General features: G+C 40.8%; 1 protein-coding gene across 1 annotated transcript in view; it reads right to left on the bottom strand.

Moving 5' to 3' along the window:
• Nucleotides 1-1,368: 1,368 nt before the first annotated feature.
• Nucleotides 1,369-14,894, bottom strand: part of KIAA1210 (KIAA1210 ortholog) — a 30,946-nt gene continuing 17,420 nt past the window's right edge. The window contains exons 7-11 of the mRNA XM_036443225.2: nt 12,527-12,623; nt 5,890-9,642; nt 4,774-4,937; nt 3,724-3,829; nt 1,369-2,046 (exon numbers count right to left, since the gene is read on the bottom strand). Of these exons, the coding sequence (XP_036299118.1) occupies nt 1,871-2,046; nt 3,724-3,829; nt 4,774-4,937; nt 5,890-9,642; nt 12,527-12,623 (4,296 nt within the window). The 3' untranslated portion in view covers nt 1,369-1,870. The remainder of the gene's footprint in view (nt 2,047-3,723; nt 3,830-4,773; nt 4,938-5,889; nt 9,643-12,526; nt 12,624-14,894) is intronic.

Here is a 14,894-nt window from a genome sequence, read left to right as displayed (position 1 = left end):
CCACCCTGAGAAAAGGGGGAAGGGAGGTATAGCAACTTATCTGCATGATTACCTGGGTAAAGGGCATCTATCTTAATGAACTATTCACTATGGGAATACAAAGGAAATCAAACCAAATCAATAAAAAACCTAACATTATCAAAAGGGTAAAGATATAGTACCAGAAAAATAGAAGTTTTATAGAGAAAATGCAAAATCCAGCATATGATTATACAATGTCACACTATACCATCAGCAAAACCAAGCACTGAAAGTGTTTAAATTAGCTCTAGCATCTCACTGCCCACCTGAATCTCTTTTCCATGAAGTGACACCCCATTCAGAACTTAAAGGTGCAGTTGTCTCTATCCCTGCATTTCTGTTTATGCAAAGTAGCCCCAAGGTGGTAGAGGCAGACACAATGAAAGTTATACTAAGACACTTCTGGGTCTCCTAAGAAAATGAGTTAGCTACTGTGCAGGCATTCACATGGGGCTCTCCCTTAGTATTTGGTATATTTGGGGAATAGAGTAGAAGGGGAGAGTGAGTGAGTGGCTCACTGGGGAGGTGAGGGCCATCAAACTTTTGAGATGTGTGTCTTTAGGAAAGAGGGCAGGAAGAGGCTGATTTAATCACTCAAGACTTCCAGTTACCAGAAAGTTAACTGTTATATGGCAGTCTTGCTTTGGGCTAAAATCTTGTGAAACAGAGTTTTCTGAGGGAAAGTTTTCTGAGGCTATGCAGAGGTCTCTACCTTAAATTTGGAGCCAGGGGGTAAGGCATCTCTCAAGTGGCCCCAGGCTTCTTTCATGGAAGGCTTTTTGGCTAAAAGTATATGTTTTGGCATCTACAGAACTTGGAATTTCAACAGGGTCTTCAGGGCTTATAAAACAGGATATGGCCCTAGCCACTTTGGCTCAGTGGATAGAGTGTCTGCCTGTGGACTGAAAGGTCTCAGATTGAATTCCGGTCAAGGGCATGTACCTCAGTTGCAGGCTCCATCCCTTATCTGGTAGGGGCATATCCAGGAGGCAACCACCAATATCTCTTTCTCTCCCCCACCCCTTTCACTCTAAAAAAATCAATGGAAAATATCCTTGGGTGAGGATTGACAACAATAAAAACAGGATATGTATATCTAGTACACTTCTGAGCAACTGGAGAGGGTCACAGTGGTGTTGGGGAAAGCAGACAAAGACTGGTGAACTAACCATCCAGAGGAGCATGATAATGTCCAAGCAATATTCTGCCTCACAGGAAGATACTCAAGGCTGTCAGACCTGTGACAGACTGATATGGTGAATATGTAAAGAGAGAGCTCTGAATAAATTGCAGGCATTGGGATTTCCCAGGTATACAAAGAAGGTGTTTTAAAGAGATTGGCTTTGCAAAATTTTTCTTGGAGACCAGGATTTTCACTTCCACCACCTTTTCTAGGGGCCTTTGCAAAGTTGGAGCAGCAACCAAAAACTAAAGCATTTAATTAGGCTCAGAAACCTAAAAGCCAATCCTTGAGCCAAATCATCTGGACATTTCCATTAGAATTAATTTATTTGATCAAGGGAAATGACCCCTATCTTAGTTGTTCCAACAAAATGTTTTTACTTTTGCCCTTTTAAAGCACATTGCCCAACGTTAAAGATTTCAAAATTCTACGTTTTACATAGTTTTTATAGAGGAAATGCTGGGTTTTCAGATGCTGGCAATGACTGTACTAAACATTAGGCATTGTGGCATTTGTTTCCCTCGCATAATTATTAGTTTTAATTCCCGTTTTAAGGCTTTTTTGCTTATCAAAAAATTGTTACATTTCTAAGTAATTCAGTGCATAGCATTAATAAAGCTCTTGGCAATTATCATTTGAAATGCTGATACTCCACCCAGGAGCTACTTATTGCATGGTTTCTGTTATTTGGCTCCATGCTTTGGCTTTCTTCTTGGCCATGGAGAACCAGATTGGCTCATCTGGCTCTTTGAACATGGTTGGGTGAGCTGAAGATTGTCTGGTTTCTTTTCTCATGGCAGGCATTTGAATTATCTTCTCATTTTCATATCCTATTGGAACCACTGCAAATAACACACAAGCAGTAAGAAGACCCAGAGGTACTGAGCTATGTTTAAAGAATACAATAAAATTTTCCTTATTTCATATTTATTCTGTTTTCTAAAACTTAATGCATGGACAATGCCATGGGTGGTATGGCAAAAGGGTAAAATCAATATGGCTATGGCACAGGGATGTGGACAAGGGAAGGTCTGAGAGAAAATGCTTACTTTACAGCTGTAACTGCCAATGTCTGGGTGGTTATTACTGTATTGGCTTATACTTTTGAATTGAGATTAGAGAGAAATCATATTATATGGTATCTTCAGTTTTTTTAATTTCTAGTATTATTTTTCTTTCGCTAATCCATGATGTTGTGTAACATAAATGATGACAAAGTAGCTCCACCTGGTAAAAGTCTATGCTAAATAACACTTTACCAACTACTCTAACCAAGCAGACTTACTTCCCTATTCCCCAATTCTACTCCTTTCTTCATCCTGTTTTATGGTTGATTAACTTAGTGGCTTAGACTCAATCAATAGTTCTCAACTCTGGCCACACATTAGAATTTCCTAGAGCTTTTCAAATATACAAAGGCCCAGCCCTGGCCAGTGTGGTTCAGTTAATTGGACATCGTTCTGTGCACCAAAGGGTTGCCAGTTCAATTCTTGGTCAGGGCACATGCTTAGGTTGCTGGCTTAATCCCTGGTAGGGGCATGCAGGAGGCAGCTGATTGATGCTGCATTCTGATGTTGATGTTTCTCTCTCTCTCTCTCTCTGAAAATCAATAAACTATTCTTTAAAAATAAATAAATAAAAATACCAAAGTTTATGTCATTTCCTGAACTAACTGAATTAGGATTTCTGTAAATGGGGCCAGGAACATCTGTAATTTTTTTTTTAAAGCTTACCAGGTGATTCTAAAACAGTGAGTTGAGAACCACTTGGCAGGAGTATAGTGCCCATGAGACTATTAATATCTATGAGCAGGTCAGGTGCTACTATTTTCTGGCCAGACAATGGGTTACCAAATTCCTAGTCTAATTCTTCATGAGGGGGACTAAGGGAAAGGACAAATATGATTCAATATAAATTCATATGCCCCTGCTCCTGCTGAAAAAACAAACAAACAACAACCCTCTGGCATATAACTCTGCTGATAAAATCACACTCTATTCTATTCCAGCATAACTTTTTTTCCCTCACTTTCAACATTTCCCCACTTCTCATACCTCTGCTTAGAAGATAGAGGGGCTAAAACAACCCTTTAAAAATTCAATACCATTGAGTCTTTATAATGGAATATTCCTAATAGTTTCATTGTAAACAGAGAAAATGAGAACACACTGCTTTGCTATGAACTGAAAGGTAACTTGGTTCTTTCCTCTTAAATACTAGCCTCAGGAACATTTTAGTACATGATCATAATTTTGTACCTACACAGTTTCCTCAGTAGGGTAAAAAAAATGGAAGCTACTCTCAAAGTTACACACTGGGCTTATAACAGCGATAATGGTTGGATTTTCCTAAAACAAATTAATATCTGTATCTAATGAAAGAGCCATGAGAGACTCATGAAGCTGATTTGAAGTTGGGGGTGGGAAGATATATATTGTCAGAGCTTGAAAATCCAAGAGTTTCACAGAATTCTGCCAGGGATGTTTGGGGGGGGGGGCGGGTTAGGTGTGTGTTTTTACCTGCTTTGGTAGAGACATGTATCTTAATCTGTGCTGTCTTCTGCTGTCTATTGGTATTGGAAGTAGAAATCTCTCTTTGTTGGCTTCGTTTTGCAAGGTCAGCTCCCTTTAATACAAAAATAAAAACAGGAAGCTTGTAAGGCCTAACATGAAAACAGCAAATTACTTATTCAGATGATCACAAGATATAAGCCCTGTCCTGGGTATTATGAGGTCAAAATTAATAAAATGGGAAGATGTGGAGTGATAGATATAGAAAAAGACAAGGAAAGAAATAGCAGTGAGAGCCCCCTTGGTTCAGAATTTAGGTTCACAAAATCTAAGCTGGTTCAAGTTTACTACTTTTCATATCTAGAAAAAAAGGTTGTCTTACTCATACAAATAGTATAAACAGGATGACATGAGAATTATTAATCTTGAGAACTACCTTTTCCCTAGCACTTGACAGCAAGGTAGCAGAATGTGGTGGTTATAATAAAGTTTTATCAATTAACTGAAGTGAGTTCTATAGAATTTCTATTGAGCAAAACTTGTTGACATCTGACTTGCACTCCTTGCATTACTAGAAAACAATATAACCATAGGTCTTTTCAAAATTGTACAGTTTAAGTTTTTCAAATGAACCTCTCCATACTGATCTAAATTAATGTGTGTGTGTGTGTGTGTGTGTGTGTGTGTGTGTGTGTGTGTGTGTGTCTAAAATATCTGTAAGGATAGTTCTTCATCTTTCACCCCATTGATAAAAAAAAAAAAAAAAGCTTCCATCCCATCATAAGGATTTTTTATGACTTACTCCTTATTTCTCAACCAATTTCATGGAATCTGCTTTAGAATGTTTAGGACAGGATTTGATTTATAGAATCTTTTCACATGCATTACTTTCATACACTCTTTAAAAGCACAAAGTGGAGCACATTTGTTTGAGTACAAAGCAAGTCTTTTCCTTTGCAGAGTCTTGATTAATGCAACCAAAGAAGTGGGAAGCTGCATGCCTGAAAAAGATTCCAATGTAACCTTTGGGAGTGTTTTGTGGGCTGCCCCAGGTCCTACCTCATTTCTAGGCACTTTAGTACCAGCCTTTGCTCCAGCTTTATTCTTGGTTTTCAGCTCTTTTGTAGGAACCTGGGTAGGGAAATTCTTCTGCTTCTGCTTGACCATGGTTATCCAAGGTGGCTCTGAGGTGGCAGAACCTGACTGTTTACCAGGAGCCTTTCCTGAGAAGGGAATTAAAGGAGTTAGAACTGAAGCAAGGCAGACAGAGTCTTGAGTGCCTATCCAGGCTGGGTCCTACCCATAATAATGTCCCAATGGGATCCTTGTGAATTGCTCAATGAAAATAAATAGATATCACATAAAGAAGAACCCCCTTCTTTTGTACCCTCCCACAACCTAGTAAGGCCGGAGTTCTTTGGATAGATAAGAAGCTGTACTTCTAAGTTTACATACTGTTCTCTTACTGGTACCTTTTCCTTCCTTGTCCATCCCTCTGCCTATCTCTAAATCATGATAGGACAAAGGTGGCCAGGTGGGCTGGAAAAATTCCTAGGAGGCCAGAGGTTCAGGCCATTAGCCATTAATGTCATTCCTCTAATTCCAAGGAAATGCTTACAGTATTTGTTAATTCATAGTTCCTTATGCAAGTGTGAGGGTACATGGGTGTGGTTATAGGCATATACAAGACTATGTGATGATGAGTCTGAAGATGCAAAGACTTTGTGAGAGATTAGTGCTCAAAAGATCACCTAGTTCTGGATTCTTAGACATTTCAGGTTAGGGAAGAAGCTCTGGAAGTACAACCATTTACAGTAAATTAAGATTTCAAGCTGAGAGTCTGAATATAATGCTCTATTAATGAGCTGTCTTTAAAAATCCACATGATGTTGGGGGAAGCATAATACATGTAAAAGTGTTTTGGGAAAATCATAATATTTCATCCAAATGTAAAGTGTACAGAGGGTGGGAGAGCGGGAATGGGATGATGGTCATGAGTCCATTAGAGAATCCCTTAATCTAGAATGGAGCACTGCCCCCAAATCAACAAGACAACCCTATCAAAGAAAAAACTGAGCAGGCAAGGCTATAACAGATTTCTCCCCATTCAAGACTTTGATTTACAGTTCTTCCTTCTATTTGGTACCTAACTGTCATCTGGAAAGATAGTCTCACCTGGGATCTTGTAATCAGGTTTCTTCTTGAGCATGCTGTCAGATTTAGGCTTGCTCTTTTGCTTCTCTGCAACATCAGATGTTGTGGTAAGGTTCTTGGTGATGCCCAGCAGCCCCTGGGAAGCACTTCTGATTTGTGGTTCTCTATCTGTGTAAGATGAAACTGGGCCCAAGGGGAGTGAAGGAAGCGTGGTAGAATTGTTTTGTTCATTACTCTTGTACTTCTGTGAGGAAGGGATCCTTTTCAGTCGAACTCCAAAGAGGTTTTCAACATCAGCCTCACTGGTGGATAAATTTGAATAGTCGTTATTTTGATCACTACTCTCAAGAACATCCTCCTTAGAGTAAGTGTCCCCAGAAGTGATTGGTGGCCATGCAGGAGCAAGGGTGAACTTCACAGATTTGGTAGCAGGAGTTGAGATGTCCTTGAAGAGATCTTCAGAGTCTTGGCTGTGTCCCCTAGTTTTGCTTGGAGAAGCTGGACCTCTTGGGAGGGACCAGCTGCTAGGATTGCTCTCAGAAATGGCTCCCTTGGCAGCAGCACTCGTGGAACTTGAATAAACTTGGTGCTTATATTGAGGTTCTGTAAAAGCCTGGAAAGGGTGTCTGGCAGGCAGACGATTCTCAGCACTACTCCTCTCTACTGGTACACTCACTGAGCCTGTTGAAGAAATCTGTGGCTGGAATTCAGCCCCATCCTCAGCTTGGATAGGGCATTTGGAAGGCAGCTGCTCTTCAGAACTCTTCCATTCTTTAAGAGAGCTCTCAGAAACTGAGGATACTTCTTGCTCATACTTAAGCTTCCCCCATGCCTGGGAAAGGTATCCAGGAAGCAGCTGCTCTTGAGGATAGCTACACTTAACAGGAGCATTTTCTGAATATGGGTCTTCAGGCCAACCCAAGGAATGAGAAGGGAATTTCATAGGCAGCAGCTTTGAAGAAATGCCTCCCTCGATATCAGCACTCTCACAACCTGAGAAAGCTTGGTGCTCAACTGTAGATCTCAACAAATATTTGGAAGGTTGATTAGAAGACAGAGGATCCACATAAACCTGCTCCTCCACATTAGGGCTCTCTGAAAAGACATGCTGTGCCATAAATTTCACAAATGACTGAGAAGGACACTTGGTATGCAGTGACTTCTTAGACATGCTTCCTTCAACAGCAGGGTTCTCTGTATGTAAGGATATTTCTTGAATGTTAGGCTTTGAGAAGTGGGTGGGATATTCGATAGGCAGTGGCCTCTCAGAAATGCACCCAACAGCAGCATTCTCAGAAGTTGGCATCATTTTCTGGATTTTATGTCTCACAATGGACCAATGTCTGGGAGGCAGCTGCTCTGTAGAACTGTCTCCCTCAATGGCAACACTCTTTGGACCTGCAGAGATTGGTTGGTTGACTACTGATTTCATCTGATGCTGTGAAGGCTTTCTGGGAGGCAGAGTCTCTGAACCTACATAGGTTTTTTGCTCAAATTTAGGGCTCGCCCAGGGCTGCAAAATATATGGAGAAGGCTTCTGCTGCACAAGACCACTCCATTCTTTAGGAGCACTTATCAAACCTGAGACTTCTTGCTCAGCAACTGGTCTTCTTAGGGACTGAGAAGGCATTTTGGGAGGTAGTGGCTCTCTAGGATTTCCCCACTCCACAGCAGTGCTCCCTGGACTTGCAGATGGTTGTTGTTCAAAGCTGGTGATCACCCAGGAGCCCTTTGTGTGTCTGGGAGGCACCACAGGATTACTCCACCCTGTGAACGCACTCCCTGGGTCACTGGAAATAGTCTGTGGATGACCAGGGAAGTTTGGATACAGGGGTTCCACAAATATGTCCTTATTACAAGCAGTGTTCTCTAAGAAGACATGCTTGTCTTGAGGATTTGTTAAGCAATCAGGGAATTTTGATTCCATTAAAATGATCCTACCAGCACCCTCTGAACTTAGGAACACACTTTGTTCAATTGCTGGGTTCATCCTGGGCTGGGCTAAAATGTTAGAAGGAGGCTCCATAGAAATGCTCCCCTTAACAGCTGTGCTCTCTGGACCTGCAGAGATTTCTTGTTCAGCTATTGGTTTCACTGAAAGCTGAGAATTATTTCTTGAAGGCTTTAGCTCCGTAGAAGTGGTCCCTTCAATAATAGCAATTTCTGGACTTGAGGAGATTGGTTGATCAATTTTATGCTTCATCAGGCGCCTTGAATGCTTTCTGGGAGGCAGTGGCTCCATAAAAATGCCCCACTCAGGAGCAATACTTGCTTGACCTGCAGAGGCTTGTTCCTCAGATTCAGGGCTCAGCCAGGAATGGAAAAAGTTCATGGGAGGTGTTGACACCCATTCTGAAAAAGCATTCCCCGAATCTGAGGAGAGTTGCTGCTGAACAGATGGCTTCACAGAGGGCTGAGGAAGGTTTCTGGGAGGAGTCTGCTCCATAGATACAACTGACTCCTGAAGTGTCTTCTTTGAAACCAAGATTTCCTTTTGGGCTGTGGGCATCTCCAACACCAGAGAAGGACGTTTGGAAGGCATATCTCCCTCGGAACTGCTCAAATCCTTAGGATTACTGTATTTTGCAGAATTACTATTTGATTCTGTGGGCACTTTGTCCTCAGGCTCCTCCAAAGTCTGGGAAGCACACCTGGCAGCCAGCTGCTCATGAGAATTGCACAAGTTCCCAACAACACTGTTTGAATCTGGGAAGGCTTCTTGATCATCTTTGGACTTCACGGGCTGAAACGAATATTTGGGATCCGGCTCCTGTTCAGAACCACTGCCCTTCTCTGAAGAAGCACTCTCTAAATCTGAGAGCAATTCTTCATCTTTGGGCTTCCCCAGAGACTGGGAAACGTATCCAGGAGTCAGCTGTTGATCAGAACCACTTTCCACCTCTGAAATACTGTCTGAATCTAAGAAGGCTCCTTCAGCTTCCGGCTTCCCCAAAGATTGGGAAAGGCTTCTGGGAGGCATCCTCTCTACAGAAATTCCTCCCTCTGTCAAAGCACTTGCCTTATCCGAAACACGTGTTGGAAAGGCCTGGATGACATTTCCAGAAGGCTTTTCCTTGCAGATAGTTGAGCTATCCTGAGCTGACTTCATTTCAAATTGGTCACTTTTTGAATCAATGCTGGAAGCTTCTTCCTCTTCTGACTGAATATGAGTGGGATCCATATGCACCTGAGGCTCCCCTGTCACTGAGAATATGGTATCTTCTTGGCTTTTTGAAGAGTTTTCTACCATTGATGAAAGAGAAGTTATGTTATCTGACTTCTTAGTTCCAGAAGCCTCATCTTCAAGGTATTGTGATGGACCACTAGCCATGGACCCTTTCCTGTCATTAGGTCTGATATATGACATTGATGCTTTTCTGGTTTTAAAATCTAAACCAGTCAGTCTCCTTCTCGTGTCATTTTCATCTGAAAGCAACTCCCGAGGAGTAATATTTTCTACTTGTGGAGCTCTGGGCTGCTTCATGACTTGTGTCTCCAAGGAAAAGCGGCAGAAAGGGCTATCCCTGGCAATCTTATCAGCAGATGGGTACCCAGCTCTATTACCTAAGCCACGCCCTCGACTAGGCTGTTTAAAGCTCCTTCCTTTGGATCCACACTCATTCTTTTCTGAAACACTTGCTTCTTTTTTTCCACGTCGTTTTCCATATGCTGCCGACCATGAGTAGCCCTGACTCTCAGCAGCATCTGCATTTGCAGCCTGGTCTGTTGTCTTATAAATCTCAGTTTTGATGCTCTGTTCCTGACTTGAGGGACCTGTACCAGATAGAAATAAGAAAAAATAAAAATATGTGTGCTTTTGACTTCCTAAAATAAGAACAATTTGCCTTGGCCTAATGGGTACCTATTTGGTATTGAATTTTCTAGCATTAAGAAGTAACTATTCAGAAGCTAGAGCAACTGGTCACTAAAAGTGAAGTAAAATCCCAATTTTATGAACTGATTCAAAGGTTGGCTCATTACCATTATATCAAGAGTCTTGCCCACTATTAGGAGTGAGACACATCAAAAAACAAGTTTTGAACCTGCGGCAATGATTATCTTTTAGGAAACCAACTGAGGCAAGGCAAGGGGAAATTTTACTTCCTAATTAGTATTTGTATTTTCTACTTAATTTTCATATAATAGTAGGTAATGCTTTATTTTTATTTTTATTATTATTATTATTATTATTATTATTATTATTTATTTATTTATTTGGAAAGCTGTGAGCAGGGGTTATCCGGAGGTAAATTTATAGCTCCCTTTTCTTCTGTTTCCTACTCTCTTGGTTTTTGTTTGTAAATCCTCACCTGAGGACATTTTCATTGATTTTTTTTCAGAGAGAGAGAGAGAGAAAGAGAGAGAGAGAGAGAGAGAGAATAAAGAGACATTGATTGGTTGCCTCCAGCATGCACCCTGACCAGGGCCGGAAATCAAACCTCCAATCTAGGCATATGTCCTGACCGGGAATGGAACCCAGGACCTTTCAATGGATAGAACAACTCGCCTACCAACTGAGCCACACCAGTCAGGGCTACTCCCTTGTATTAAATTAATCTGACGTAATATACATGCAAAAAAAATTCTTGCAAGCCTTAATTGCATTAGTCCACAGGCTTCAGGTCAAGCACAATGCAACAGTTGTACAGATCTCTCCTCTCTCTATTCTTTTAAAATATGTTTTTATTGATTTTTAGAGAGAGAGATAAAGAGATAGAAACATCAACTAGATGAGAAACATCATCAATCTGCTACCTCCTGCACACCCCCTACTGGGAATTGAGCCTGCAATCTGGGCATGTGCACTGACTGAGAATCGAACCTGTGACCTCTTGGTTCCTGGGTCAATGCTTAACCACCGAACTACACCAGCTGAACTCCTCACTGTATTTTTTTTACTAAGGAACTCAGCTTGATACCCATGTGGAAGGGCCCTCACTGTCTTCCATCCCCCATCATATACTGCATCCCTAGCTCCACCAGCATACAGCACTGAGGGTAGCTGGATGCACTCCAAACTATTCCCATTATGTGGAAATACAATCAGTATCTGCCCCCATGGACACTGAGTCAGTTCTATCCTCTGTGCATAAAAGGACAAATATTAAAAGTAAATATGAAAAAAACAATAAAAGGAAAGTAAAAATGAATTACTAATTTCTTTCTCTCTGTTTCTCTCTGCAGAACAATTTTGTTAGTTTTCATAAAAAATTTTGTTTAGGAATATCCTATCTTTGAACTCTTTTGTGGAAAAACATGAAATAATTTTTTGACTTAATTTATGGAACTGAGGTTTTGTTTTATCAAGTATTGCTTGAAATTAGGCTGCCATCAGCTGGAGCCAACATCCACATATACACACAGAGAGATTTTCACTCCCATGGTATTATTTGGGGATTTGATGGGTGTCAGCTATAAAAGACATCTGTCTGCAGCTGCCCTAGCCCTCTTAGCCCATGGATATGGAAACTGATCTCACTGTTAATGCAAGACCTTTTCTCTCTACAGCAGTGGTTCCCAACCTTTATTTGGCCATGCCCCACCTAGGCATCTCTAAAATCCTGATGCCCCTCCCCATGACATATAATTTTTATTATTCAAAAAGTGAACTTCTATTCATGTGGAGGAAGTCTATAAGGCCATTAATTTGGTCTAAACAAGCTTCCAAAGAACATGACATCCACGAAAGAGAAAAATAAAAGAACAAAAGAATAGTTGAAGTACTGAGGAAGAAATCATTAAGAAATTGTTTAAAATAATAATAATATGAAGTGATACGAAAAAATAGCAAATAAAGTTTCAAAACATATAATATAGAACTGAAATGCATAAATATGTCACAATATATATTTATATACTGTATATGAAGCCCCTAGAACCATAAGAAATGAAAATGTTCACTGTTAATAACTCATTCTCAAATTTCCCCTCTTAAAAATCAAATTGCCCCCTTTAAAATCAAATTGCCCCCCTGTGGGGCATGTACCCCATGATGAGAACCACTGCTCTACAGGAAGAGAAAAGCAACTTTAAAACACTAGTTTTGGGCCTGGCTGGCACAGTTCAGTGGTTGAGCATCAATCTATAAACCAGGAGGTCGTAGCTCCATTCCCATTCAGGACACATGCCTGGGTTGCAGGTTCGATTCCCAGTGTGAGGAGTGCAGAAGGTAGTCAATCAGTGATTCTCTCTTATTATTGATGTTTCTATCTCTCTCTCCCTCCTTTCCTCTCTGAAATCAATAAAAATATATTTTTAAAAACTAGTTTTAGGCCAATTCTGTAATTATTATCTGGTTCTGTTGCTGAGGGGGAATGCTGAAGGGAAATTATTGGCTGCTCTCAAATATCTGGGCTCACTAAGAAATTCAGCATGTAGAGTTAGAGAGGATTGAAGAAACGCACAAACACAAAACACCTCTGGTTGTAAATTCATTTAGACAAAAGAGGGATCAGTATGAGCCTTTACCTAAATCCCCTGCAAGTGACAATTGTATTAGTTAAGCAGTAGATGGAGAAACCTGAACCATATTAGTATGCATCTTAAATTGAAAGCTCTCTGAGGACCATGGACAGCTGGCCTGGGTAACTCCCATCACATAGCACTGTGCAATTAAGCTCATAGTACATGATTCTGGGTGAGGGTGAAGTGTGCCAACCTGCAATGTCTTTGAGCTTCTTTTGGGTAACTGCTTTTGGTTTGGTGTTCTCTCCAGAAACCAGTGGAAGGCCTGGATCCTCCTGCTTTGACTTCATCTAAAAGAGAGAAGAAAGAGCTCAAATCAGACTAAAGTGCTCACCCATCCCTGCATGGTTGCCAAATGGGGAAGCGGGGATCAGAAAAAAAAATATCTCTGATATCCAAATGGCTCTGATGGGAACACAACAATACCATTAACAATGAAAATTATTTCCAATGGCATTCATCACCTGGTGATCATTTTATCTATTAGAAGTGATTCACCTACATTTGAAGCTTATAATCTCTGAGAGATATGCTACAGAGAACTTTCTAAAATACCCCGGAAACCACTGAAACACACTGCTGGGCAATAAATCTGAAAATGGGGTGCTGTGCCTGACAACAATCATATTCTTGGCAACATTGAAATTATTAAATTTGCTTCATCACACCTGGGAGCCAAATTCAAATCCTGTTTGGCTTTTTCATCCCAAAGGAATTTAGTGAGAACATGAATTATGTCTTTCCAGCTCAAAAGAAGAAAGAGGATCAGGGTTTTGTTGGGAAGGAAGAGAGAAAGAGATGTTCAGCATTTATACTGAAGGGGTTAAAATTGGTTGAGAATAAACGAGGTTTTCAGATAATTACAGTGCAGCTGTAGCCCTGTCAGAGTAGTGTCAGGATTTGCTTAACATAAGCCTTTATGACATGCATCTAAAGACAAAAATACAACTTTTTATGTTCCCACTTGACATGCCTATTCAGGCGCAGCTCAAAATTACTTCTGAGTAAATGTGGTCAGAGAGACCTGGGTTCAAATCTCTGCTCCATCATTTGCGCTCTATAGATCCCTGGGCAAGTTATTATCTGAATCTCCGTGTCCACATCTATAAATTAGAGATAAGGGAAACCTCCTATGGGACTTGAAGACCTAAGAAATTCTAAAGGAGGGAGTAAGTGGCAGCAGTTTCTCTGTCATATATGATCCTGTACCCTTTTATATTCATTTGAGTATCAGGTAGAAAGTCACAAGAAAGAAGTAGATGTTCTAGCCTTTTAAAAGAGTGATACCCAGGTCTTTCCTCAATTAGGCGATGCAGAAGGAAGTCAGAAGGGTCACACTAAGTTTCCCTTAACCAACATTCCCCATCTCCCAGGTTTGTGAAGTGTCAAGATGATAATGCATATACAGGGTTTAGTGCATAGAAATTGGTCATCCTCTGCTTGACACTGAACCAAGGAAATTCTCTCAGGTCCACCAGAGGCCCAGGGGGACCTGCTACCCTGCCTACTATTCTTTCAAGCTGTATTTGTTCTTTTTCTAAAGCTAAATTGAGATGTCTAATCAAGAAGCAACATGGTGGCGTAAAAAGAGTACTGGATTGGAAGTCAAAAGATTACGTTCTGGCCTTAGATCTGCCACCAATAAGGTGTTTGACCTTGGGCAACTATTTGTCCTTTAATTTCCTTCCTGTAAAAAACTAAAACTATGAAATCACTTAGACTCTTTCAGCTTTGATTTACAGCCCTTTACTTATAGCCCACTATTGGAGTCTCTTTCACGGCCCGCGTTGGGCGCCAGATATAGGACTCTCTTTCCTAGCCGGCGTAGAAAGAGTTCCAATTCAGGGTTCAGCTTCTGGAGAAGGGCCGCACACAAATGAAGAGACTTAAAGAAATTTAATTTGGCGACTTGGGGGGCCAGGCGGTAGTCCAACTCTAGTGGGAGAACTACGACTGCTCTGGCCCTGCCATCCCCTTTTATTGAGGCTTAACAGCTGCTTCAACTTAACATAATCTCAACTAAAGGTTTAAAGCAATTGAGGTTGTTGACCAGCCTTCCTGGCTTCCTGTCAACATCTCTTTCCCAGCTGAATAAGATTTGGTTTCCAGCATCCCACAGTCACTGAGAAATTAGGTGTTTGACCTAAGTGAATCAATCTTCCAGCTAACTGCATATCCTTATAAACATTACCATATTTTAATTCTTAGCTTTTAGTAAAAATTTTTCCCAAAGACATTACTTCCCTACCTTCCTAAACAGAGATGAGGGAACATGGTTTAACTTTTCTTGATGACTTGGGCAAATAATGAACATGACCTATTACATTGGATTATGATACAGTGTGGCCCTGAGGGACTTATAAAGGTGGGCAAGGTTCTTGATCCCTGTACTAAATGGCCCCTCTCTGCTATCAATTGATACTTTTCCTTACTGTCAGATCTCTGAATCTGATCTGTGGCTATGTTTTTAACAGAATTGGCTCACTAAGTGTAGCTCTACCTGCTTGAAAGTCATAAAACAGTAATTTGTGACATCAATGTGATACTGAGAGATCTTTGGG

This window comes from Pipistrellus kuhlii, unplaced genomic scaffold, assembly GCF_014108245.1.
Source record: "Pipistrellus kuhlii isolate mPipKuh1 unplaced genomic scaffold, mPipKuh1.p scaffold_m20_p_19, whole genome shotgun sequence".
NCBI lineage: Eukaryota > Metazoa > Chordata > Mammalia > Chiroptera > Vespertilionidae > Pipistrellus > Pipistrellus kuhlii.
This window is presented reverse-complemented; position numbering and strand designations above follow the sequence as displayed.